Below are 27,832 nucleotides of genomic sequence, written 5' to 3' on the forward strand. Positions count from 1 at the left end.
CCTCATGAAGTATTTTTTTAAAAACTTTTATATAAATGCATTTATGAATTTTTTATTATCTTAATTTTAAGTCATATTTTGTGAGGTTTTCCCTTTCTTGTGTTATATAGCAATTCGCTCACGCTTTCTTCTACTTGCACTGTTTTCTTTGTGTGTGTATTTCAGTCAAATCATTTTTTTTAAGAAATAAATCACTGCAGATTTAGTGAAGTGCCCTGTGCTACCCTAGTCTTTGTCCCCTTACCCCTCACTAGAGGTAATCATGCCTGTGCTTTGGTTATAAGTTTACTACATATATATACATACACATGCACATATATATCTACATGCACATATATGTATTTACAAACAATATGTAACTATTTTCACATTTGTAAAACATACTCATAAATAGCACCTTTATGAAACTTGCTTTCTTTGATTATTATATTTTTGAAATCTATTCAAGCTGAGAAATATAGCTCTAATCCACCCATTTTAACTATCAAATGAAATTCTTCCTAAAACATGCTGCATTTATTTATCAAGCCCCCAATTTGTGCATATGACTGTGTTTCAGATTCCTCTCAGTTAAAAGAAAGCTGTCATAGACATTTTTGTACACACTCTCTTGTGCACATGAGCAAGCTTCTCCAGGGAAGACATCTAAGAGTGGAACTGCTGGTTTACAGGTTATGTGCATCTTCAATTTTATGAGAGAAATGATTCATACAATCATCACCAGTGATTACATCCTGACAACTTGATATTATTGTACTTTAAGATTTCTAGCAATGAGTAGGTATAAAATTGTATCTCATTGTGGCTTTAATTTGCATTTCCCTGATTCCTATGAAAATGTGCCTCTTTTCAGCTATCTATTGGCTATGCAGATTTCCTCTTCTGTAAATTACCTCTTCATTCCCTTTGTGAATTTCTCTCCCAGTCTAAGCAGGGCCATTTGCTTGAGTGTGGGAACTGTGCAGTCACACAGGGCTCTGCACTCAGAAGAGCCCTGTGTTTTGTTTAATGCTCCACTCTTGCTGTTTTGAAATTCTTAATAACTTTTTAACAAGGGGACCTGCATTTTCATTTTGCACTGGGCTCCACAAAGTATGTAGCTGGTCCTCAGGCTGAGCCATGTTTGAACTGAGTTTTGAAGGATGAAGAGGGATTCATATAGAATTGCATTATTCAATATGGCGGCCACTTAGTCTCATGATTCTATATGGTGGCTACGTAAATTTAAATTAAGTAAAATTAAAAATTCAGTTCCTCAGTCTCATTAGCTACATTTCATGTGCTCAGTAATGACAAATGATTAGCACCTATGGTTTTGGAAAGCAGAGAGCATTTTTGTTATCACAGGAAGTCCTATCAGACAGTGCAGCCCTGGACTCTTTTTACAGTTAGACTGGAGAAGTACTACTACAGAAGATGTGGGCTTTGGGTGAGCCAGGTGATGTGGTTCCAGGGTGGAGGGAATCATGGCCTGAAGCTGCGTTCTGAGGGAGCAGTGGGTACAACGATGAGTGCATGAAAATGCACTTACAGCAGGAACCAGAGCAGCAGGAGCTGGTCGGCTGAGGCAGACTGTGAAGAGCTTTGTAGCCCTCTGGACTGTGCCCTGTGGGGAGACACTGACCAAATTAAAGCAGGAGTGCATGAAAAGATCTGGGTTTGAGGAAGACAGCCCTCGAGGTAATGTGAAGGATTCAACGGGCAACCTGGAAGTCAGGGGCACAGAGAGCTCTGACACAAACCCAGGTGAGAGAGGAGGCTTTTTGGGGAACAGGGGAAGGATCAGAAAGTTGTGGTCTCAGAGACAGAGTCCACTGGGTCTTGGCAACTGTCTGGACATGTGGAGTAATGGAGAGGGAAGAACTGAGGGTCAAACTTGGGTGACTGATAAACAGGTCTGCTTTAACCAAATCAGGAATCCAAGAGAATACACAGACTTTACGGGAAGGTACTGAGGTTGACTAGGACACATTAAATTTGAGGAATTCTGGGACATTTGTTCATCAGTCTCCCTACTTGCCAAATGAAGGTAGTGACAATATCCATCCCACAGAAATACTGAGTTAATAACCAACTGATACAGTATGTGTGAGTACACTTTGTTAATGTTTAAGTGCCATATGCATGTTATCCAGCATCAGTCCTATATGTATCTGTGGTCTGATGGAAGGAAATGCAGGGGAGAGACTGAAATACTGCCTGCATTTGCACAAAAACAGCACCATCCATCTAGTTCAGTAAGACAGGAGACGCTGCAGGAAAATGAAGAAGAGAATGAAAAATGTGGATAGTCAAGTGAGAAATATAAGATAACAAATCATCAATTAGAAATACACCCCAGCTGCTTCTAAACATAATAAACTGTCAAGGCTTTCTGTCAAGTGGAAGAAGACAGAGTTACAATGAGGTTTGGGAGAAAACACATATTAAAAAACTCAACTGAGCAATTAGTAGCAGCATTTACCCTAGATTAGAAACCCTCTCCAGAATTACTTCTGCCTTGGAACATACACAGCATATATTACAAACTGTTGTTACATTTTGATTTTTATCTGCAGACACATTTAAAGTTAAAATGTAGTATGTCTTTAAAGGTGATTGCTAGTTCAAACTTATCATTAAGCATATGGCTTCCGAACACTTGATGATATGTTTGGAAAATTGCTAGGAAGTTTATCTGATTGATTAGACAGCATTTGGGTGTGAAATATAACTCTTTGATGCATGCTGTTCTTTTGGAATTTGGAGGTAGCACAAGATACTTAATTTTGTTTTTGTGAAGTAAGCAAATAACCTGACTTTAAACCTCAGTTAGGTTGTTCGGTTAAATCCCATACCTATCTGCTGAAGATACAGCACAGCAATGCAGAGCGGTAGCACAGAGTTTCTTCCCTCAAGGAGCTGAGATCTCATAGCCAGAGACACCGGTAAGTAAGTACTGAGAGAAAAGAGTGAGTGCTCACAGAACCAGAAACAGGCAGGGGTGATATGGGCAAAGGGAGAGTAAGAATGGTATCTGCCATCAGAGATCATAAATCTAAAGTTTTATGACTCAATCTGAATGAGACTCTGAGAGCCAGTCTAATTTCAAGGTCGTATCAGCCCTGTCTGCCTCGGGGGGGCCCACAGCAGAAATCTGCCACTTAGTTCAGCTTTCTGTGTGGATCACAATTGGGGATGGGTGGTTATCACTAGGCTTGAAGTTAAATAGATGATCCAGACCACCTGATTTTGAGCAAAGGCCCAGTGCAATCCATACTACAGATCTAAGTTTGCATTTGGCCAAGAGTAGTGTGGTAGCTCCTTTCCATAAACATACAGCCCCCACCACACTCCCGGCAGTGAGCCTCATCTCCTGGTGATCATGCCTTGCCTGATCCCCTCCCCTTGAAACCTGAATGGCCCTATGCTTGCCACTGACCAACAGAATGTTACAAAAATGATGCTATATAACTTTCAAGGTTAGCTTCTATCTTGGACTCTTAGAAAGCTGATCCTGATGAAATTCAGATCAACTGGCAGGGGCAAGAGCAGATGCTAATTTGCTGATGCAAACAAAAACCACTGATACAATCCACTGACTTAGACTGACTTACTAAAAACTGTAGAAGTAGGGATATAGACTCCTGTTTAGAACCCAACATTTGTCTGTGGAATAAACGATACCCTCTGAGAGTTTTCTTGTGGGAGCTGAAGTGGTCACTGTTATACAGAGAAAACTTGACAGAGATCTCACCCAACAGAGCTTATGAGCTTAAATGGATGAGCTCACACTCATGTATGACATAAGCCAGAGACCAGAAGACTACAGGCAGAGATTACACACACTATTACATATTCTTGATTTGTTCCTGTTATTAGAATGGAAATGGGAGTTTACTGCAAGTATGCCCAGCTAAATGTAGGAAACTCCTGGATTTTATCAAATCTTAAAATAAGCATCACAAGACCTTGTAGAAAGTATCACTGCTTTTACCACAATTATCCATAGGAACTCTAAAGTGGCCCAAACTCCAGAGTCCAGAGTTTTACTGTTCTTTGAATGAAGCTAGAGTGTCTAATTCAATGAAGCATCTAGCACGAGGTGATCTGAAGTAGTGGGTACCAGAATGATCCAGATGACAGATTATTCTATTCACCTAGATGAATGCATCTGTAACCCTGCAGGGATCTAAGACTTTCTCTTCCAAACAGTTCCAAAGTTTCCACTCCACAGACTACCTATTAACCACCAAAGGGAAAATGGACTTTAGAGACATCTGGAGGACACTTCAGATTTCATTGATCACTGATAATACGACGACCTAATATTAAGTATATAAGAATATGAGGTGTTTAATATTTACAATTACTTTCTACCTGATGGAAAACAATAAGAAGAGCACCTCATAAATATGCCATCTTACGAGGATCCTTGCCATCTAACAACCTCTCAACCTTCCTTCTAGCTTACAGGAAATGTGGGAGCTAGAGAAAAAGTCAAATGACATCAGGAGGAAAACAAGGTCAAACAAATTGAGAAAGAATCCTCTGCCAGATAACTGGCCTAGACTCTTCAAAAAGTCAATACCACAAAATAACACAGGTGGAGGACTGTTCTGCATTCAAAGGGTACCTAACAAACAACGTGATGCATGAATCTTCACTGGACCATCTGTCTACAAAACCAATACATAAGACCTTTTTTGACAACTGGAGAAATTTGCATATAGGCTAGATACTAGGTGATATCAAATCATTGTTTCTTAGACGTAATTCAGGTTCTTACATGGTTGCATACGAGAGTGTCTTGGTCTTTATTCTTAGGAAATGCCGGCTGAAGTATTTAGGAGAGAAAGAAAGAAAGCAGTTACAGCAAAATGGTAACAGTTACTCATTCTCGGAGGAATGTGTATCAGTGTTCACTGAACTACTCTTTCAACTTCCCACACCGTGCTGCTGCTGCCAAACTGTTCACAGCGCCACAGACGAGTGGCCAGAATGGGGAACTGTCTTCAGTTGGCACTATTCCAGGAGTGCCGGGAGAGGAAATATTATTTCTGGATTTATTCAACAACTTCCACGCAGAGGCAAGTCCAACCAGAAGCCATACCGCAACATCCAGCTCCCTAGGACCAAGAGTTGGTGATGACTCAGGGTGGGACAGACCTTTGAATTCTCCAGACTAAGGGAGAGTTTCCAGAGGCATTTCCGGAGAACATGCGACTCCCTGGGACTCCTGTACACGTCTCAGACCACTGTAACCCCGACATATCCCCACCCTTCATTTTCTATTGACTCCAGAAGAGGCACGTGCATTTCTTGAGAGAGCAAAGAACTTCCCAAGGTTTCTTCTTTCTTTCATAGCTCTGTGGGGATTTCAACAAGTAAACCCCTCCAGTATGCCTCGAGGCCAGGTATTTACACAACCGGAAATCAGAGCAGGCAGCGCAAAGAGGAGCGAGTGTTAAACAGAAACCCTTGCCGAGGTCGGCCGCTACGTCGCCAACCCCTGCCAGCCTCAAATGTAAAATGCCTACCTAGTACCACAGTGCCTGGAGGACAAGGTGCTGACGAGAATCCAGACGGCGTGCCCAGACCACCGCGGAGACCTCGCCGGGGCTCCGGGCCCGCGCGTGCGTGCGAGAGAGCGAGTGAGCGAGGGGCTTCCCGGCCGCGGCGCGTGGTCTGCGCGCGCCCGGCCGTGCGTGCGGCTGCGGGGAGGCTGCGTGTGCGCGCGGGGAGGGAACGTCGGGCGCCCGCCCGCGTCGGAGTAGGGTGCGCGCCGCACACGGCAGGTGAGTATGGGCAGGGGGTGGTGGGACGGCCGGAGGCCTTGGAGACCCCCGGGGCTGGGTGGCGGGCGTGGCCTTGGGACCCGCTGCTCCCGGGACGCTCCCTCCTCCGGGATACCGAGGCCCCAGCGGCTGGGCAGGAGGCGGGCAGGGCGGCGCCGCCCACTCCTCCGGCCCTCTCCCGGAGCGCGGCCGGGGTGGCGCTGCGAGCCGCCGCGCCCTGGGGTTCGGGCCTCCGCGATGATCGGCGGCTCCACGGGGTGAGCGCGGGAGGTGGGGCCCGGCGGGGCCGTGGGTGACACTGAGGAGCGCCGGTGTGCGTGGCGGGGCCAGGCCGCGGCTGCGAAGAGCATGCTGTCCTCCCTGCTCTGCCCTGGGGCGCAGCCCACACCTCGTCGCTCCGGGCCGCTCTGGCGACAGAAGCCGGGAGAAGCTCAAGGCGCATTGGCCAGGGAGAGAGGACGGGAACGGTGTTTTGATGTGAGATTGCCCAGCAGGCCCGGAGAGAACGCATTCCCAAGGCGCTGGGGAAGGGCCTGGGAGCTGAATTGTGGGAGGCTGCTTCCTCCTGGGGAGGGATTGGGAGGAATACGGACCTAAGGAGGAGAATGGGCGAATTGGGCAGGGAGAGGAGGAAACCCCAAGGGTCTAGAGCAACATGGTTTATAAGAGGCAATCTTAACGAACATACAAGGCATTTTGAAAGAAATCTTTAAGGTGCAATGGAGTCTCACTTTTCCAAGCGGTAAGGAATGATGCCAGCAGCAAGCACGAGTAGCATTCGTATTCCTTCTCTTCCACTCCCCACTGCTGTTCTAGGAGGGAGATTCGCAAAGCAGATTTTTTCTGTGTACTTTGCACAGAGTACCAGCATTTAGGAGGTGGCTGCTTTGTCAGGTAGAGCTACTAACAAGGAACAGGTTAACCAAACCATGTCTTTTATTTTTTTCCCCCTGCTTTCCGAGATAAGGAAGATTTGAGTTTGCAGTCTTCAGCTGGAAGCAACTTTGTGTTTTAGCTTTCCGCAGGCGGCTTAGACAGAAGTAGGGGAGCTGATTTTGTGCTGTCAGAATGTGTTGATGCTTGATAAAAGCACACTTTGAACCTGCATCAGTGTAGGGAAGGGAACTGTTTACGTTTCGAGATAAGAATCTAAGACATTTTCGTTCTCCTAGACTAGAAGTTTCATTCAAATGAATGGTCACTGGGTAATTCCAACCCAGAAAATAAAGCAGTGGCCAAATAAAATTACATGTTAGATATATGAAGTGATTTGAGAGTAAGGAGGAAGAAGTGAGGATCAAAGCTTTTCTGAAAATGAAAAGAATGTTGATACATAATGATTTGCTCCTCTAGCAGCTTGCTAGATATAGAATGTTGGTTTTATTTATTTATTTATTTTCTTTTTTTTTTTAGTTGAAGTATAGTCAGTTACAGTGTGTCAATTTCTGGTGCACAGCACAATGTCCCAGTCATGCATATACATACTACATACATTCATAGAAGGTTGATTTTGGTGTCATGTTGTTGTTACGACCCAGGTACATTCTTTTCTGTTCTTCTGTTCAGTAGTTCACAGCACATCTTTTTAATTAAAACATGGAATATTGAAAACAAAAAACTTCAGCTAGTGCTTTAGTCTCACCTGAAATTCTACAGGTAGGTTCATCTCATTTTAATTGAGAAATTATCCTTATTGGTTAAAATTGACCATGATGGTGTCCTTTACAAGATTTTAAGGATCATTTATGCAGCTACAAATTTTGTTATATATTCTAGTATATTTCTTTCCCCCAAAGGATTTGAGGAGTTGCAAGGGTTAAGCTCAACTAAACCATTTTGGATAACATATATTTGGATAATAATATATATAAATTGTATCATTATTAAAATACCATGGTATCTCAGGAGAACTTAGCTAAACTTTGGTCATCTTCACCTCAAAATCAGACTCAATGTAACTCTCTTTATCCCTAAGAAAATACACTAGTTGATATTTTTCTGTCTTTTCCCTCCCCGTCCAATGATTTGCCTTGTCTCTGAGACCAGTCTCCAGCTCTGTTCTGTCCACCATTGGATGATACAGGTAGAATCCCATTTTAGGAAACACCTTTATCCCTTTCACAGCTATATAATGTCCAGGCCAGATATGCTTTTCTGTTGCAGCTCTAATAGCTGTCATTGCTCATCCCTGCTCACTGTGTGGTAGGTAACCACACTGTACAGCTTCATAAATGAGGTCAAAACTGGGGGTCAGACAAGATGCTCTTAAGTGACCTGGCACCATAGATAAGTTCCAAAGTTGCAGTTCATTTAACAGCAGTCTCTTTGGCAAAATATCTCTGGGGACCATGAACGATGATTTTGTTTCAGTAAAAAGTTGCATATTATACATACTGGTTTGTTTTAGGCGCCAGAGCCCTTGGCACATTGTGAATTAGAGAAGGGAAGGTGAGGGTATGAGCTAGAGGGATTTGCAGAGGGCACGTCTTGATGAGGGGGAGATGAAGCCACAGAACAATCTGTAGAGTGGGGCCCCAAGAGGCTGCAGGATTGAAGAGTTGGCCTGGGAGATAACTTGCACCCCTTGAAACTCTGAGCAATTAAGGAATAAAACCCAGAAAACTAGAGTAGATTCTGTTGCCCATGCTCTGTGGGTCTGACCCTGACCCAAGTAGCTAGCCAGGAGGCGAAGGCCTCTTATTGTCCCTTTACAGCATCCACAGCCTAAGTTAACACTTCTCAGCCCTGCTCCCTCCAGGAACCGTTTCATGGGGGAAACATGTTTCCAGCACTAGGATCTCCTTTCTGTCCTGTGGCCTTTGGGGGTAATGAGGAAACTTAAAGAAGAGAGATCTTAAGAGGTTTTAGTGCTATTCTAAGATAATGGGGCTAGAAGAAATACTTCCAGACCAGCAGCCTGTTTTGAAAATAATTTTATTGGAGCACAGCCACACTTATATGTTTAATAATGTCTGTGGCTCCATTTTCACTACAGAGGCAGAATCAAGTATCTGGGACAGAGACCATATGGCCCACAGGAAACATATTTGCCATCTGGCATTTTATTAAAAAAAGAAAAAAGAACATTTGCCCACTCCTGGACTAGAACCTCCCAAGCAGTGCACTTTGAGTAGTCTCTTAAGTTAGAATTAAAGAAGCACTACTTCCATTAGACATTTCACAAAGCTGCAACCACATACTACAACCATGTCTTTTATCTGGAGCTGTATTTGGCTACTATTTTGGTAACAGATTTTGTTTTCAGTGATGGAGTTACCCACTTTCTAGGAGAAAAAATTCTGATCAACTCTTATCTCAGTATTAAATAGTTTCATTGTCTAAACTGATATAAGTTGTATAATTTTGCCCTTTTTATGCATCCACACATTCTGAGAATGCAAACTCAGCTCCCTGCCATAGATGCTGACCACAAGTTTGGAGACATATGAGCTAAGCTGTCTCCCTCCATCTTCTCCAGGTGGGTTTTGCTCATAATGTTGTCTGCAAGTTGGAGTCTTGAACCTTCCTCCATGCTCTGCATTATGTCTGCAACTTGAGGGTCAGGCAACACAGCCTCTAACTCAGGTCTGGCAGATTGAATGAATGAATGAATGCAGTGTACTCAGATGACTAAGAGCAAGGGAAGAGGTGACAGACAAGACTGACAAAGATCTGTAATATTCCTAACCTAGGGCAACAATGGAAAGAAATGTTAAGTAGAGCAGCTCGCCCTGTCCTTTTCCTCCAATGAGTAAAGGTGTTAGTAACAAAACAGAGATAGGCAGGCCAGCTTTCAAGTCAGCCTTGGTGCTGTTCTGCCTTACTTGTATGATCTTTGCTCCAGTTTCCCTGGCTTCTCTGGACCCAGTCCTCCTGTTGCCTCTTCCCTCAGACTGCCCGCCACTGAGGGCAGAGGCGCGTTCACTTTTGCTGTACTCTTTGCTCCCTGCCCAGGAATCTCAAGAGGCTGTGGGATCAGGTATGAGGCTGGGCTCTTCTGCAGGCATCATGCTCTGGAGAAGGAGCACAGTGTTTGGACTTGAGCCTGAGTTTGTGTTCTGGGCCTACCTGCATCTGGGCTGCACAGGCCTCTGAAAAATGGGATGGTGCCACCTGTTTTACCAGATGGTGAGATGTGCTTTGTATATTGCTGTAGAAGTGATGCAGACTTAAGCCCCAAAGTCCACTTTCCCTTAAAAAGATAAACCCTGCTTAAAATTCTAACACGTATTGCAAATTAGAGTGTATTTTTTGTTGTTGTTGGATACAAGTACAGATAAGGCAGAAACAAAAAGGAAATTGCAACTAAATTTTTTTGGTCAGGTCTTACTATTATTGGCTGCTCCTCATCTTTCTCAGCCTAAGGATTCTACACACCACAACCGCAGAAATCTATAAAATATAGTTGTCCTCAGTATCCACAGGGGATTTGTTCCAGGATGCCCTTCGATATCAAAATCCGTGTCAAATCCCTTATATAAGATGGCTATATTTGCATATAACCCACGTACATCTTCCCCTATACTTTAAATCATCTCTAGATTACTTATAATACCTAATGTAATGTAAATCTTTGTAAATACAATGTAAATGATATGTAAATAGTTGCCCGAGCACATGGCAAATTCAAGTTTTGCTTTTTGGAACTTTCTGGAATTTCTTTCAAATATTTTTGATCCAAAGTTAATGGAGCCTATGGTTATGGAACACTGTGTTCCCAGATAGTCCTACAATAAAGTACTTTGTTTACAAATAGTATATAATATGTCTTTTTAAAATACATTTTTAAAAACCCAGGTGTCTTCTGCCTCAACAAACAAGAGGCAGGAGGCTTCTAATTTAATGAGTCTAGAATGAAAGACATTCTCCCCTTTGTCTCTGAGTATCGGAAGGTGATACTGCAGCAACCAGCAGGGGATCCGGTTGCAGGATGGATGAGTAACAGTGGAGTGTTAGGTATTGGTACTCACTGTTTACTTAAAATTGTATAACAATCACAGAAGTTATGCTTGAAGTGGGGCTTTTTCTTAAATTCAGTACTTCAGATTCATTCTTTGAAACCATTTAAAAATTTTACGCAAAATGAAACCTTTTCTATATACTGCATTTGAAACCTGAATAACAAAGTCATGGAATCTGGGCGTTGGAAAGGACCTCAGAAGTTACTTAAAATAACTTAAAGCTCAGTAAAGAATTAACCTTTGTAACATTCCTACCACCGCCTGAAGATTTCTGCCGATTCTAGAAATCTATACTTACCCATCCCACTGGCTTTTATCTTTGGGCTTCCACTTGCCTTCTGGAGTTGACATATTGTTCAAAATACCCGAAAGCGTCTACCATATCCTTCTAAACTTTTGTTTTCCCCAGAATAGAACATTCCTCAGCTCCTTCAGCTACTACTTCATCCAGTCTTAATGTGAAGTGATTAACCCTCCTCTGAACTAAATGTAACTTGTTGATGGTCCTTTTAAAATGGAACATATCTGTGGCTGTGGGATTATGACCCCTTTTGCCCAGACATTTTTTCTATTTCTTGAGCCCAAGAGTGTATTAGGGTTTTCACTGTATGTGTATTGGGGGAGAAGGACACATTATGGTATTAACTTGTAGAATTTCTGTTAGCACTGTCATTTGCTTATAGGTACTTGGGGGTTCTTTCTGTGTGCAAGACACTGTGCTGGGTACAGCAATGTGCAGAAATGAACACTGTCTCTGTTCTGATGGACCTAGATGGGACCTGAGGGGTAACCTGGCCCAGTCTCTTAAAGGTTCTGATGAGAAAAGCAACTCCCCAAATTTAGTAACTTGCCCTCTCCTACAGCTGTTAGAACTAGAATCCTTGTCTCCTGACTCTCCAGTTATTCCTTTACATCACCACCTTTCTTTATATTGAACTCATACTCAGCTAAAACCTTTAGGTCCTCTTAAATTTAGATCTCCCATCCTCTCTTGTGCAGTTGGTTTTGGAAACTCTGATATAGGACAATAAATTTGTTCCCATCTGTTTATTCTAACCTGTTGAAAGCTTTTTAGGTTGTAATTATATCTTCTAATGAATTTTCTATTTTCTCTTGTCTACAAAATTGAATAAGCCCACATTCATTTGTCTTTGATAAGAAAATCAAACAGGAAAAGGCTAAAGATGGGCCTGTGATTAAACCCTAAAGATTTTCCCCCAGGTTGATGAAGATGCTCTACCAGCTTTAGAACCTAAGCGGGAGGGCAGGTCTGTGGCTGTTTTGGTGATACACAGTCACAGTCCAGCACGAGCCCTCGAGATGTGTGAAAAAAATCTACTGGCCAAGGTGGATCAGCTGCTTGTGAGCCATCTAGGCACTGCCGCTGGACTCAGGTTTTTCCATTTTGTTCAGAAGGACCTTTCATTGCCCTGCCCTCTTAAGAGATGCTCAATTGTTATGTGTTATCAAAAGCTTTCCTTGATCTTCTGATTGAGGAATGCTTTTGAAAATGGGGATGGGGTTAATCAGATGAAATGTTCTTAGTGGTTTTCTGCTGGTTCCTGATGGTCACTGCTTCTGTGTCTGAGTGTTCACTGATGTTTGCAGGAGCTCAGAAACTTTCTCTGGAATATAAGTTCACTAACATTATTCCCCTCAGCAATTCTTCCATTTCTGAAGTTTACTTGGAAGAGAAGTCAGGTTGAAAACTGACTGGGTGAGAATTAGAAAGAGCTGAACATGATTTGCTTGGTGATTGAATAGTATTTGCATTTAGAAATTTTTTTTAAAGTGTCTGGTTTAGCTTTGTCAACTCTTCATCCCTGAGGAAAATCAGAGGTGCTGTACTACATGGAAGAAAGTACGAAAGGTAAAAACAAATTAGGAAGGATGCCGTGCAGTGCAGCAGTTATAGAGCCCACTGAGAGCGTGTGAACACCTGGATTCCCAGCCCTGCCCTGCTGGATGTGAGACCTTGACTAAGGAGCAGGTCTCCAAAAGTGCTTACTGCAGTGCCAGGACCAGACAGGGGCTGTTGCTAAAATCATGGTAAACAGACAGTTGCACTAACTCTCTGTTCTGTTTCTCCAGCATCCTTGCATTTGAACTGATTCTTTCGCCTATCTGGAAACCACCCCCCTCCAATTTATTTCCTCATGCCCAGCATGTTTTTGATGCAAAATAAAAAGGTCTATATCTGCATGAATTATTTGTTATTATTTATTGCTTTTGCTAATTACTCATATTTCAGGGTTTGAGAGTGGGAGTCTTGAGTCGTTCTGTGTGAAGACGGGAAGGCCGTGATGCCGCCTTACTGTTTCTCAAGGTTCAATGTTTGCGAGAAGTTAAAACCCACCCAGAGCAGTTATGGTCAAGAGGGCTGCAGCAGACTCCCTAGGATAGGAAGGGCAGTGGCCAAGAACATGAGGTTTGAAGTCCTGTTTGATTTTGTCTCTACCAGTTACAAGCTGGGGACTTTGGGCAAGTTATTGACTTTCCCTAAGCCTTACTTTCCTCACTTGTTAAATGTGAACAGTAAAGGTTTTAAAAGTGCCCTAGTTTATGGGCTCTCTTGAAGATGACATGAGTGAGTGCCTATCAGTGCCTGAATAGTTTCTCAATTCAGTGACTATACAGATGTTCTAGGACAGAATTTCCCAAAGTATGGAATTCTAGTCCTGCTAGAAGCTCTGAAACTTAAAATAGTTCCTTTGTTCAGATAAATTTGAGAAACATTGCATAATACAGCCTCTTCTCAGAATATATATTAACATTTGAAAACTCTGAGAAGCGCTCCATTAAAAAAGTAATAGTTTATTTGAATGATTTCCAGTTTTTCTGTCCACAGCCCTGATAGGGTTCTGTAACACCCATAGATAAGTCACAGATGCAGCCACTTTGGCTGCATGAAGTTCTGTGCTTATTAACTGAGTTCCTTCTCTGAGGGTGGTGGTTTCATTTGATGGTTAAAGTGTTTGCACACTTAATAATCTGGGAGCTGACGACTGTTTTGTCTCTGGAGGTTTTTTTGCATTCCTATTATTTGAAATATTTCTTCAGCTGTTGTAGATCAACCACCAAATCAACAAGTAATTACTGGTGGCCTGCTGTGCACCCAGCATTGTGCTAGCTTTGTGAGATAGAGAAGATCGTTTGCTTAAGGTAAAGTATTTAGAATCTAGTTGGTGAATGCATGTGCAGTTAATATAATCACAAGCTTATTTTTTATAAAATGGAAATGATTTTTAAACTATAAATATAATTTGTTTCTTGACAGTGATACGGGACATTATTATTTAAGAAGTCAGTAAAAAAGGTAATAGTGTACTTCCCTGTTGGGCCTTTTTATATTTTTCTGTTCACTGATGTTTTAGGTTTTTCTGTCTGTCCCTCCCCTCAGGAGGCCGGTGCACCCACTGTCAGCAAATGAGCCAATCCCAGGTCTCAGACCAGGCCAGCTTGATTTCTGTGACATCATAGTGTGTGCGTTTGTGTACATGCCTGAATGTCGTTTAACTTGAGAAACTCCTGAGTGCCCCTGTGCTGACTGGTTAATTCGTGTTTTCCACATGAATCTCACACACACAACCAGTCAGTGTTGCAGCCAGGATTTAGGGTGGGCCGTCTAACACTGATACCCAGGTATTTTCATTATCTTTTTTCCCCCAGTTTTGATAAATTTAAAATACAAAGAAAACTATGAATATTAGAGGCCTGTGTACTTCTATCACCCTGAATTAACAACTGCTAATATTTTAGTGTTTGTGTCTGATCCGTTTTTTCCCCTTCTCACCACGCTTCATTCTTTCACAGCGATGCCTGCACTGCTTAGCGCGGCAGGTACTCCTGCAGTCCCTTCCAAAACCAGCTTCATGTGCTTAGCTGTTTCTGAAGGCTGCTTCTTGTGTGTGGTTTAAAACTGCTTGTGTAAATGGTATCATATATGTATAATCATTCAACTTGTATTCTTTACTCAACATTTTATTTTTGAGAACTGTTCCAATTGATATACTACATCAGTTCATTTTAACTGTCTCATGGGATTCCATAGGAAGGCAGACCAAGTTTTATTTGTCTACTATCTTGTGGATGCACGTTTAGGTTGCCTCAAATTTCCTGCTTTTGTAGCCCCCTAAGGAGCATGCCTGTACCTGTCTCCACGTGTGTTTTTCTAGGGTGTGTTCCCAGGAGGGGAATGGCTGGTGTTCAATTTTGCTAGATGCAGCCATATTGCTTACCCGGGGTGCTGTCACAGTTTGTACTTCTACCCACAGTGTCTTACAAAGAGCAGTTACTCTAGTAGTTGATGAGTATTAAACTTCAATGTTGTCCAGTGGGTTAAAAATCTGGTATCCGATTTTAATTTGTATTTCCCTGATTGCTATAGAGATTGACCCTCTTTTCATATCTGTTGGCCATTCTTATTTCCTCTTCCGTAAACCTGTTCATATGCCACTCATTTTCCTTTTGATTTGTAAGTTTTATATAAACTTTACACAAACAGAAAACAATGATAGCAGATTCTTGTGAATATATTATATAACAAATACATATATCCAGAAGGGACTCTGTATGCCAGTCCTTTGTTTTATTTGTTGTCAATAACTTCTCTGAGTCTGTGACTCATCTTTTAACTGTGTTTGTGGTGTCTTGCCCTGTAAGTAGTTTCATATTTTGTTTTGACCCAGTCTATTTCTCCTCTCCTCATGGAATATACTTTTTATGACTGGTTTGCAAAGACTTTCCCCTCGCAAAGATCACAAATATATCTGCTTTATTTTCCTAGGTTATTAGTTTTGCTTTTTTTTTACATTTAATTCTTTCATCTACCTGGTATTTTATTTTGGAAATGAATATGAATATAATTTTACTTTTTCCACATTTATTCTGAAACAATTTATTGAATCTTTTCCCCATTGGTTTGTGGAGCCACTTTGGCCATTTTTCAAGTCCCTGTGGACCACTGAGTCTGTTTCTGGTCGTGCTATCCAGCTGTTGAATCTGGTGTTCCATTATGCTGTTTTAATTAGTGTAGCTCTGAAATACTTTGATAACACCCAGCTCACCCCAACCCAACCCCAGCTTCATTCTTTGTTTTCAAAATCGTGTTGGATATTCCTAGATCATTAAGTTCCTTTCATAATCGTATGAATTTATTGATTAATGTGGGGAAGTGGAATCTTACATTGGAATTTTCTCATCCCCAAACACATTACTACTTTTTTTTACATTCTTCAGAGAAGTTTTTTAGTTTTCTACATCAGGGTCCTGCACATCTTTTGTTAGCTTTATTTGACGCTGTAGTTTTTGTTGCTATTGTGTTTTTCCTATTAGATTTTTTTTTTTAAGGTTTCTGATTTGTATGTGAGCTCATATTCAGCTTCTTGGTAAACCTATTATTTTTTATATGTTGTCTTTTTCCCCTTGAGTTTTCTGTGTAGATGATTATATAGTATGAAAATAATGGCAGTTTTTCCCTCTTCCTTTACAATTTTTACATTATTTCCTCCTCTAGTTCAGTGGGTGGTAAGGCTTTCTAGAACAGCACTGAATAGTAGAGCTGATAGCACACATCCTTGTCTTTCCTGGCTTCATTGGAAATGTTTCTAAAGTTTCATCATTAAGTTTGGTTTCTTCAACAGGTTAAGGAACTTCCCTTCTATCCCTAATGTTTGTTTTTTTAATAATCTTTATTGGCTTTTTGTGTTTCTTTATTTTGTTTTATTTTTATTCCTTTTATTTTCTTAGTAATAACATTAGAATTTTTTTTTTTTACTTCTTGTATTCAGGTCATTTATTTTCAGTCTTTTTTAAAAAATATATTGTTACGCTGATGAAAAAAGACAGACTAAAAAGTCTGCATGCCAAATCATTCCATTTATGTGACCTTCTGGTAAAGGCAAGACTACAGGGATGAAAAACATCAGTGGTTGCCTGGGGGTTGGAGGGAGGATTGATTACAAAGGGACACTAGTAGAATTTTTGTTGTGTTGGAGCTGTATCGTATCTTGATTGTGCTGGTGGTTACATGAGTGTCAAAACTTACAGAACAGTACAGTAAAAAGGATGAATTTTACTGTATATAAATTATATGCCAGTTAAAAAAAACCACATGGATCCAAAAAATATATAAAGTAATTCTACTTTTTAATTAATTTGATTTTCTGTAAAGATTGTTTTATTTATATCTAGTGCATTTTTATAAGTAGCACTTTTTTTTAAATAGGAAGGGAAAATTTTTATTTTCATTATTTTAACTTTTAATGTATTCAAGTACCTTAAGAATCAAAATAATATAAAAATATTACATACATAACAAAATAATATAACAAAGTAATGTTAAATAGTATAACAAACTGATATAAACAGGAATGCTCTCACCTTTTTTCTTGTCCACCCCATTCCTCTCTGTCCGCGGCATGTGTGCCTTTCCATTGTTTTTCTTATGCACATACAAATACTGGCTCCATTTCTTGTTCCTTTCTAAGATAAGAGTTAACATATTATAAACATTGTTCAGTATCTTATATCTTCACTTGATATTTTCTAGAAGTATTTCCATGTCAGTACTTAGAGAACATCCTTATTATTTTTTTTAATAGCTGTGTACTTTTCCATGGGGTGGTGGTATCTTGATTTATCTGAGGAATCCCTCATTGTGATCCCTTGGTTTATTTCTAATTATTTGCTAATAGAAACAATTTGCAGCCAATAACCTTATATACAGATATCATTCTGTACATACTCAGCTATGTCTGAAATAAATTTCAGGAACAAAATTACTGATAAAAGAATAAATGTATTTGTCATTTGTGTAAGTACTGTTTTTCCAGATAGCCCTCCTCAAGGTGTTGCCATTTTTCACTCCACCAGAAATGTACGAGAGAGGGAGTTCTTTTCTTTTCTTAACTCTCTTTAGTTTTTATTACTGAAAAATTTTAAAGTAAACACAGATATCTTGACATACTACTCCTATATATATATCAGTGTATGACTCTTAAAAATAAGAAAGTTTTTTAAAAATTACAAAACTTTTAACAGCTTTATTGAGGTATGACCTACATAGCGTAAAATTATTTTAATTGTACAATTCAGTGATTTTTTACTAAATTTACAGAGATCTACAACTATTACCACAGTCAGATTTTAAAATATTTCCATCACCCCAAAAAGATCCTTTCTGTCCATTTGCAGTCACTGATCCCAGCTGCAGGTAGGTAATCAACCTACTGCCTATAGATTTGCCTTTCCTCAACATTTCATACAATATGTGGTCTTTTGTGTTGGGCTCCTTTTACTTAGCATGTTTTTTAGGTTCATCCATGTTCTGAATTCTTAAATGATATTTGTTATAACCTGTATCAGTACTTTGTTTCTTTTTATAGCTAAGTAGCATTCCATTGCATGGATATTCCACACTGATTTACCCAGGAATATTTTCAGTTAATGTTATCACACGTAACAAAATGAATAATCCTTTCGCATGTCCTAATGTCTAGATTGTCTTTAGTTTTCTCCAGGATTCAGTTTGGGATCCTACGCTGCAGTTGTGTGTGTCCCTTAATCTCTTTTAATCTAGAACCATCCGTGTTTCATGGGGTTGACTAGTTGCAGACACCATGATGGTTGTCCCACAGAACACCCCACCTCTTGGGTTTGAGTGTTTCCCTGTGGAGTTCCTTAGCTTGTTCTTCTGTTTTCTATGTGTCATGTAAAACATGATTAGATTCCAGTTAAACATTTTGGCTAAGATGCACACTTCACATTGTATTTCATTAGGAGACACGTTTCTCATTAGAAATGCATTTGTTCCATTATTTATGATACTGAGATTGATGACTGGGTGAGAGTGATAGCACTCTGATTCCTCCGGTGTAAATTTTTTTTTTTTTTCAGTCCTTACAAGTAAAGTTATCTTTGGTACTATACAGATGTCTGATTCTCTGTCAGTCTTTTGCTTGCTGGTTAAAACACTGATTGATAGTCATTGCCTGAATTGATGATTTCATGAGAGTTTGCAAAATGATGGTTTTCTCATTCTGTCATTCTATCTACATTTATAATTAACATTTTTCTATAAAGAAGAGCTTTTCCTCTTCACTTGGAGCTATTTGGCTCCCCTGAACTGCAGATCATTCTTTAAGGCAAAAAAACAAACAAACAAACAAAAATAAAACAACTTGTCTTCTCCTGCAGTAGTTTTCATATAAGAGGTTGGGTACTAGCTCCCTCACTGAAATGTAATACATTGCTGTATTCAGTTGCAGGTGTTTTATAATTACCAGTACGGTATTCTTGTTAATACGGGTTTGGTGTGTAAGGGTTTTGAGTTTCCAGATAGGCTTTTTTGTTTATGTGTTTTTCAGGTTATGTTTTTGTAGTTAAGTTAAAATTATATTGTAGTCAGATGATGAGGCCTGTGTTAAATTGAGTTTTGAAAAAGAGATGACTTGTGTAACTTAATGTGATCAATTTAAATAAATTTTTCATATATTCTTGAAATGAATATTCCTATTCTTTTTAATTGGGTGAAAGGTGCTAAATTACAGTTATTAATAAAATTATTTGAAACACTCAGATCTCTGTTTTTGTTGCTTGATGTGTTAGTTATTTAGAGAGAATTGTTAAAAATCTATTAGTATGATAGATTCTTCCATTTGTACTCATATTTTTCAGCATTTGCTTTATATATTTTGAGACTATATTTTTATGTTAAATAGTTTCATGATTGTTAAATAATCTTGTTGGATGGTTCTTTACTAGTAACACAATCTCCTTGTTCCTTTTAAGTGCTGTTCATTTAAAATATGTGACATTAATAAGTAACTACAATGGACTTCTGATTGGCATTTTCCTGATTTTTAAAAATGTTCTAATCTTTAAACTTCTGTGTTTTGTTTTAGGCATGTATCTTATAAGCAGTATAAGGCAGAATTTTGAGCCAGTCTGAGAGTCTGTTTTTCAGTAGGTGAGTTTACATTCGTATTTACTCTGATGATACATTTAAATTTACTTTTGCTGTCTTCTTTTGTGTTTTCCATTTGCCATGCATTTTCTTTGCTTTTTGTCTCTTCTCCTCTCCTCTGTTGAACTGATAGCTTCCTTTCTTTCTTTTATTTCTCAGTCTGTGTGGAATGTATATGTTTCATATGTATTCTCTCAGTGGTCACTTTAAAGGTTAATATGCATTCTTAAATGAATTTTTTGCAAAAAAGTTTCTCAGTCTTTCCTTGTTCCTCCTGAGCTAAATAGGAATGTTAACATATTTTAATTTTCCTTTGAAAATCTTTTTACAGCAATCATGTTATTTTTATATAGTATTTTAGTTTTGCTTTTTTAACGACACAAAAAAATACTGTTTTTGTGCTTGTTCTTCTTTCTCTCTCTTTTTTAGCATCTATATTTACTAATTTTCATTATCTTTTAATAATCTCTATTTACTTTTTTTCTTGCGTTTCATTCCTTCCTCCTGAGTTCATTTTTCTCCTTACTAAAATACATTCCTTTGGTACTTTTTTAGCTAGAGTTTGTTAGTTTGTAAGTCCTATTCTATTTGAAAGGGTCTTTATTTCACCTTCATTTCATTTGAACTCTCTGAAATTCACTTGTGAAATATGTACGGTAAAACCAGTTGGCCCAACATAGGGTTATTGGGGGGAGCTATTAATATTTGTTGAAACACTTTATAAACTGTTTCATGTATATGTGTGTAATGCTATTATTATTAGATAATTTAAACCTGTTAGGTTTCTATTAGAATTACTGTGCTTTGAATGGATTTTTAAAATCGTTTGTTACTGTATTGACATAAGACTTACTGAAATAATGGAGAATAATACCTACTAGAAATGTCATGAATCGTACATGCCCACACCGTGGGAGAAGAGTTGGGATAAGATGCAGCTCAGGGTCCTAACTGCTAGCTTGCAGTTACTTCCGTTCAGTGGAATTTAGAGACATGCAAGCATGAAATCCAGTTTTTTGGCTTTTTTAAAAAATCTACTTACAAAGAAAGTACACAAATAGTGTGGAAAATACACATGTTACAAAAAGGAAAAAGAAAGACAGACAGAAATCATCCAGAAATCCCACAGAGTAGAAACCATTGACATGTGGGGACACACCCTGCCAGACATCTTGCTTTGTGTGTGTGACTGTATGGACCGATGGAGTCTTCTCATCTTTCAGAAGGAATCGTACTACACTTGTAGTTTTGCAGCTGCATCTTTCGTTTAGTAATATATCAATGGAATATAGATAAGCATCATTGCAGATAATGAATAAATATATGCTGTTGTACGGATGTATCATAATTTTGTTTAACCAATTCCCTATTGGGAGACTTTAAAATAATTTTTATATTATAAATTATGCACAGTTGCCCGATTATTTAAGAGAAATTGCTGGCAATGGTATTGGTCAAAGAGTGTGCACATTCAAATTTTTGATAAATGTTTAACATTTCTCTCCAGAAAGTACACAAGAATGCTTCTTTTCCTCACACAAACTGAGTACTATCACTTTTCTTCTTTGATTTTTTTAGTTTGGGATTTTTGTTAATATCTCTGCTTACTTGTGCGTTTGAATATCTTTCCTTATTTTATTGACCATTTGCAATACTTTTGGGAATTTCCCTTTGGGCCATTTATTCTCTTGTGTTCATCTGTTTCTTACTACTCTATGAACTTTTTTTATTTGGCATATAAATTCTTTATCATAAGTCTCTCGGGTATTTTTCCCATTTCTTTTTTTATCTTTCAACCTTGTTTGTGCTTTTTGTTGTGTTGTTGTTTTTTGGTTTTTTTGCATTTCAACCTTGTTCAAGAACTTTTTGAAATTTTTATTTAATCAAATTTCCTTTATGTGTTCTGTGTTTTCCCCCTACATGGAATAATTGAAAGTTCCTCCCCACTTCAAAATCATTGAAATGTTCATTTATATTTTCTCTTTTTTTTTTTCTTTTTCAATTTTATTACATAGAATTATTACAATTTGACTGCACATACACATTATATTGCATGTAAATACATATATACAATATACTGCAATTTTTTTAGTTTACATATATGTACTGATCATTGTTTCTAAGAATAGATTAGAGCTTTAGCTTTTTAAACTTACATAGTTATCAAAGGAATAGTGCTCCTACAGATTCATTTTTCTCCCATTTGACTCTAATCCTTTTGGAGTGTTTTTTGCCATAAGGAGTGATTACACATCATTGCTTCCTCTTTTTCACATCCTCTTTTGATTTTTAAACTTGACTAGCGAAAACCAAGGTATGAGAATGCTGAATCATGGCAGGAAGTGAGATGTGCCTCACTGTCTTTCAGTTTACGAACGTGTCTTGGGTATTTATGAGTAGAGATGTAGGTATATGCCCAGGAAGGAGTGGGTTGGGAAGTGGTAGTTCACAGTCTCACGTCAGGGTTGCCTTCCATGAATGTGTGTGGTGCAGAGAATTAGACAGGATGCCAGCAGAGTGTCTCTTAGAAGTTTTGTGTTTCACGTCTTTTAGTGACCCCCAAGTTCTTTATCTAGGAAAGTGGAACTGTGGTAGAAAGTGGAACTGAGACATCAGCTGACATGAGAACTTAGATGCTCTTCTTCCATGATGAACTCATGAACTTTCTGAATTCTGTGGACTGGTGGGTTTTGTGGGTTTTTTTAACTTTTTATTTCAACCTATGTTTTATTTCAGAAAGGAATTGGAGCGGGGGTGGGCAGGGGTTCCCTTTCCTTTTGACTTCTAATCCCTTGACCCACAAGTAAATGCTGTTCAGTTTCTTATCTATCTTACAGAAATTTCAAGCATTATTTTTTGACTGCTACTCACTGCTGAATGCTCAGTTGGTGAAGGTGAAAGACTTTCACTCAGAAGAAGTAAATCAAGAAGAAGGTAAGAAATAGAAATCCATTTATGGCTTTGAAACACTTTACAAATAGTAAGAATTCATCAAGATTCTTTCTTTAGGACAATCCCTTTTGACAATACAAATCAACTTAGTGAATGTCAACAGGATAGAATAGCTGCCAAGGGCGGAGCAAGCTGGTGACGACAGCCTGTGTGTGGCGTCCCTGACACCGGCCAGATGCTCTGCACAAGCGGTCACTAATCTGCACCGGGTTAGCATCTTCAGTGTAGAGATGCGGAAACTGAGACTCCCAGAGATAAACATGCCCTTGCCCTGATTGGTAAAGGACAGAGTTGGGTGTGGATTCTGGTCTCTGCCTTTGGAGCTGCGTCTGTTGTGGGTAACCTGAAGTCTGTTCCAGCCAGTCCTTGAAAGACCTTCCCCCTTCTGGAATAGACAGTTCTTCCTCTTTTTGCCGCTGCTTTATTTCCTTTGTGGGCCAGTGAGCAATAGACATCACAGCCACAGTCAGTTTTCACATTTAGAAACCACGGCTTGTTGAATGCACATAAGCGAACGTTTATAGTAACACTTGCTGCTTTGAGTTCCTCCCGTTGTTGAGGAGTAGCAGGGCCTCCACACCTGTGTGCAGTTGGAAATTATGCCCTTACTCAGGACACTTCTCTTTCATTTGTCCAAAATTTGTTACAGTGTGTGGATTTGTTAGAGTAAGATATAAAACCACCGTGTGATTAACTGTTGTAATAAATGTACAGGCCGTCAATGGCTGAGATTAAATGGAGCCCCCTAGGCTTCTGGAGTGTCTAGTAGCCAGGTGAGGAGAAAGTGTAGGAAGATATTAACTCCTCCATAATTCTAGGTCTGTTCTGTTTGAGGTTTTTCTAGGAGCTGCCTGTGTAAAGCTAGTAAGAGGGAGAGGGGAGGATGGGGGTGGGATGGGTACATCTACATTTTATCTTTATACAAATAGAAATAGTATATCAAGCAAGTCAGTGTTCATTGCCCTCCCGCTGTAGTTCCCTCCCTGTCTTGCATGCTGACTCTTGTGAGAAAAATGTTCTTTGTCAGTGAGGTCATAGACTGTAAGTGGAGAGGCAAGACACACATACATGAAACCAAACTGGAGACTTAGCCAAAACATTCCATTTATTGTGTGGCTTAAAATATAAGAAGCATTAGCGATAGGGAAGATTATTGTGGCCAGAAATAATCCGGGCAGATAAGATACAGCGAGATAGAGAGGACAAGGAGTCTCAAGATCCTGTCATTTATATATGTATTAAGAGGAAGAACTGTGTCCAAAGACCTCAGACTGACCAAGGTAGAACCCTTGGTAGACCAGCCTTTCCATAAAATATCATTAATGTACAGCCTCCATAGCAGATTCTGGGTTCCTAGGACCCTTCCCCTAGGTGACTGTGGGTGAAAGGTCAGAAGCCTCCTCAGCCTGCCCCTCGTGTGGTTGACCTGTCCCTCATCCTGAAGTCCTTTGGCATGTGACGTGGGCAGTCTGTACTACACCGCTGGGCTGTGTTTACGTGCTGACTTGGGATTTGTTCTCCTCCCATTTCCTTCTGCCTTTGGCCTCCTTAGTGCCTGGCGCAGTCTGTGGGTGTAGAAGGTCTAGGACTTAGTACATGAATGTCTTTAGACTGAGGACCATGATCATGGCACCGGGAAAGCCCTGTGGCATCCAAAATTGTAAACCAACCTCTTCCTTGGGATCTGAAGCAGAGCTGAGGCTGTGGCCATCACTCCATTCTGACTGTGCTGTGTCTCCTAGCTCTGTTTTCTATCTCAGCTGGAAGTTCCTTGTAAAAGCAAGTGTTCTAGGAGGTTCCAGCCCATGCTTCTTAAATGGTGCAGGATTTCTGAACAGGTTAGGATGGGGAACACATGAAAACTCATACTACAGAGCCAGGTCTTGAATTTAAGTACTTGCTGTCCAGACTGAGCACTGAACTCAGCCAGTGAGGTAGAAAGGAGTCTGGGGTGGTGTTTGGGGCAAGTAAAAGCTATTTAATAGTCTTGTGCATTTAAAAACTACAGAGATGGTTATCCTATTTGTGTCTAGAGGACTTGCGCCTTTCAGGAGAAGAGTTTATCTCATCCCATATCAGCAAGTCACCATGAATAATTGTAGCTATTGGGTTTTCCTTACTCCAGATTTGCTAGAATCCACATCAGATCATACAGCTGAGAAAGATCCTGGGTTTATTTGGACATGTTGTTGGTAATATCGCCTCGCATTAATGATTTTGTCCTGGATATCCAGAGAGACAGAAAGAAATGAGTAATGGGGGGTTAAAATATAGATCTACAAAAAAACAAAAACCAAAAAACTGTCTCTGTTCTTTACCATTATGATAAAGAAGTAAATAATTATTTCAACAGTTATTTATGTCAGACAAGAAGTACTAAGTTTTCCCAAATAATCAAGGATATGTTTTTAACCTAAAAACATATAAAAGCTAAAATATACTTTTGGCTGTTGGTAGCCATTTGCTTACAGTTAAATGAAGTTAAGTAGATTCAGGTCAGGATTTTTGGTTCTGCCTTGGAGCTTCTGTTCTCCCAACTCTTTCTTCTCAAGTAGGTAATCAGGTGACATCTGAAGGTGTGTTTGGGGTGGTGGACTACTGAGCAGATCCTTGGTAAATCTTCCAGGACCCGAGCCCGTGTGCCGCCGAGCCGCTGTGGATGGCCCCGGCCCTGCTGGCCGCCCTTCCTGGGAGGATGTCGCTGAGGTCCCTCAAATGGAGCCTCCTGCTGCTGTCGCTCCTGAGCTTCCTGGTCATGTGGTACCTCAGCCTGCCCCACTACAATGTGGTGGAGCGTGTGAACTGGATGTACTTCTACGAGTACGAGCCCATTTATAGACAAGACTTCCGCTTCACGCTTCGAGAGCATTCCAACTGCTCTCATCAGAACCCGTTTCTTGTCATCTTGGTGACCTCGCACCCCTCAGACGTGAAAGCCAGACAGGCCATTAGAGTTACTTGGGGAGAAAAGAAGTCTTGGTGGGGATATGAGGTTCTTACATTTTTCTTACTAGGCCAACAGGCTGAAAGGGAGGACAAAGTGTTAGCATTGTCCTTAGAGGATGAACACCTCCTTTATGGTGACATAATACGACAAGATTTTTTGGACACCTACAATAACTTGACCTTAAAAACGATTATGGCATTCAGGTGGGTCACTGAGTTTTGCCCCAATGCCAAGTACATCATGAAGACAGACACTGATGTTTTTATCAATACTGGCAATTTAGTGAAGTATCTTTTAAATTTAAACCACTCAGAGAAGTTTTTCACAGGTTATCCTCTAATTGATAATTATTCCTTTAGAGGATTTTACCAAAAAAACCATATTTCATACCAGGAGTATCCCTTCAAGGTGTTTCCTCCCTACTGCAGTGGGTTGGGTTATATAATGTCCAGAGATTTGGTGCCAAGAATCTACGAAATGATGAGTCACGTGAAACCCATCAAGTTTGAAGATGTGTATGTTGGGATTTGTTTGAATTTATTAAAAGTGGACATTCACATCCCAGAAGACACAAACCTTTTCTTTTTGTATAGGATCCATCTGGATGTCTGTCAGCTCAGACGTGTGATTGCAGCCCATGGCTTTTCTTCCAAGGAAATTATCACATTTTGGCAGGTTATGTTAAGGAACACCACATGCCATTATTAAAATGCCATTCTACCCAAAGCCAAGAGAAGGGTTTACTTTGTGGAAAGTGTTAAAGTTAGTACTGTGAAATCTCCAGTGGAAAACTCATGGGAAGGTCACCGTGTGGCTCACACAGAACTGAAGCTCGTGAAGGACCCATAGCCTGGAGGGTTGCACTTGACCTGCGGTTTATTTTGGCAACAATCAAGTCAGGCCTTTTAAAGATGATATTCAGAGGAATTAAACATCTTATAAAGGAATGAGAGGTTTTTGTTAATAAAAGTAATAAGACCAAACAATTTGAACATGTCATTCTATAGACTAGAACTTGTTAAAAGTGTTTCATTAAATTTTAAGCTCATTCGTCCGTAACAACAAAGCAGTGTGGAATACTAGTCCTTGAATAGTCCAGTCAGTTCAGGGTTTTGTGTATACGTTACATGGATGACCAGTTTTTTAAAATACATAGTTCTGTGTAAAACACTATAAAGTCATACTGAACAAAATTTCATCTGTTTTTGGTCAGAAAGTACTTCAAGATGTTGCAGTATCTCAGAATTAGTTAATATTACTTCGAGTTTTGCACTTTCTGGGTATTTGAATGTTATGGTTGTTTCAGTACTGTATAAACAGAATAGTGAAAGTCACATTTTATATTTAAACTTTTTTCCAGTTACTTTGTTGATGAGTTTTTTTTTTTGTTTTTTTTTTTGATAGCTCCCTTAATGTGAAGGCGTTGGTCATTATTGCGTACCAGTAATTTGGACTTTGATAAATATTTCATCATGGTAATATAGAGAAGAATTAGAGCAAAAAGATCTAAATTATTGTCTTGTGTTTAAAAATATAATCCCCAGTGTTTTTAGATGTCACTTCATCTGTCTCATTTTTCTACCTGGAAATTAGGAGTAATAAGAATGCCAAGGCAGCATGTTTACTTTTGGAAAGAACTCCAAAGGCAAAAAAGAAAAGAAAAAAAAAACCTGATGGCCAGGATATTATGAAAGGAGTGTCCTATTTCGGCACTTGAGTTGGAAGGAGAAGACTAAAGATTTGAGTTGCATTGTTAACTGCCTCCTGTTTTTCTCATTAACAATCAGTTCGCGGATAAAGAGGAAGAAAGAACAAAACACTGCTGCTATTGTTACTAGTTTCACATCCAGAGAGAAGCCCTCCCATGTGTTCTAAAATCAGATCTGATTTCCACGTCACAGAGAAGCACATTTCTTCATAGGCGTGGTGATGTAGGTCATCTTTGACCTACTGGTCGGTCAAGGAGGGGCCCTCCTTGGCCCCTGTTCTGGGGCTGCAGTTTCCTATTATGCTTGATATGGGATGAGTGATTCCTTTATTCTGGATTACATGATGGGAGAAGATGAAATCCATTGGCAGAAAAGATGAAGTTACATAGTCAGCTCTTATAATACTCATATTTATAATTCTCCTCTAGGAAAATCCTAATGTGTGATCTTTATAAACCAGGCTATTTCCATTTCCCTCATCTCAGATCTGATCCAGTGACAATAAAATCAATTAAATGAAA

General features: G+C 39.7%; 1 protein-coding gene across 17 annotated transcripts; it reads left to right on the plus strand.

Annotated features, from left to right (window-relative positions):
- Positions 1–4,935: 4,935 nt before the first annotated feature.
- B3GALNT1 (beta-1,3-N-acetylgalactosaminyltransferase 1 (Globoside blood group)) lies at positions 4,936–27,832 on the plus strand. Of its 17 annotated transcripts, XM_045514545.2 has the most exons (7): positions 6,045–6,254; positions 12,830–12,927; positions 13,799–13,900; positions 14,016–14,054; positions 19,642–19,706; positions 22,541–22,637; positions 25,282–27,832. In XM_045514545.2, exon 7 carries the CDS (start codon positions 25,315–25,317, stop codon positions 26,308–26,310), a length of 996 nt encoding a protein of 331 aa, XP_045370501.1. In that variant the 5' UTR covers positions 6,045–6,254; positions 12,830–12,927; positions 13,799–13,900; positions 14,016–14,054; positions 19,642–19,706; positions 22,541–22,637; positions 25,282–25,314; the 3' UTR covers positions 26,311–27,832. The 17 variants fall into 17 exon arrangements, with proteins under 17 accessions (XP_074224705.1, XP_074224710.1, XP_074224666.1 ...); XM_045514543.2 differs by having other exon boundaries at positions 12,830–13,900; XM_045514546.2 differs by lacking the exon at positions 12,830–12,927.

This window comes from Camelus bactrianus, chromosome 1, assembly GCF_048773025.1.
Source record: "Camelus bactrianus isolate YW-2024 breed Bactrian camel chromosome 1, ASM4877302v1, whole genome shotgun sequence".
Lineage (NCBI taxonomy): Eukaryota > Metazoa > Chordata > Mammalia > Artiodactyla > Camelidae > Camelus > Camelus bactrianus.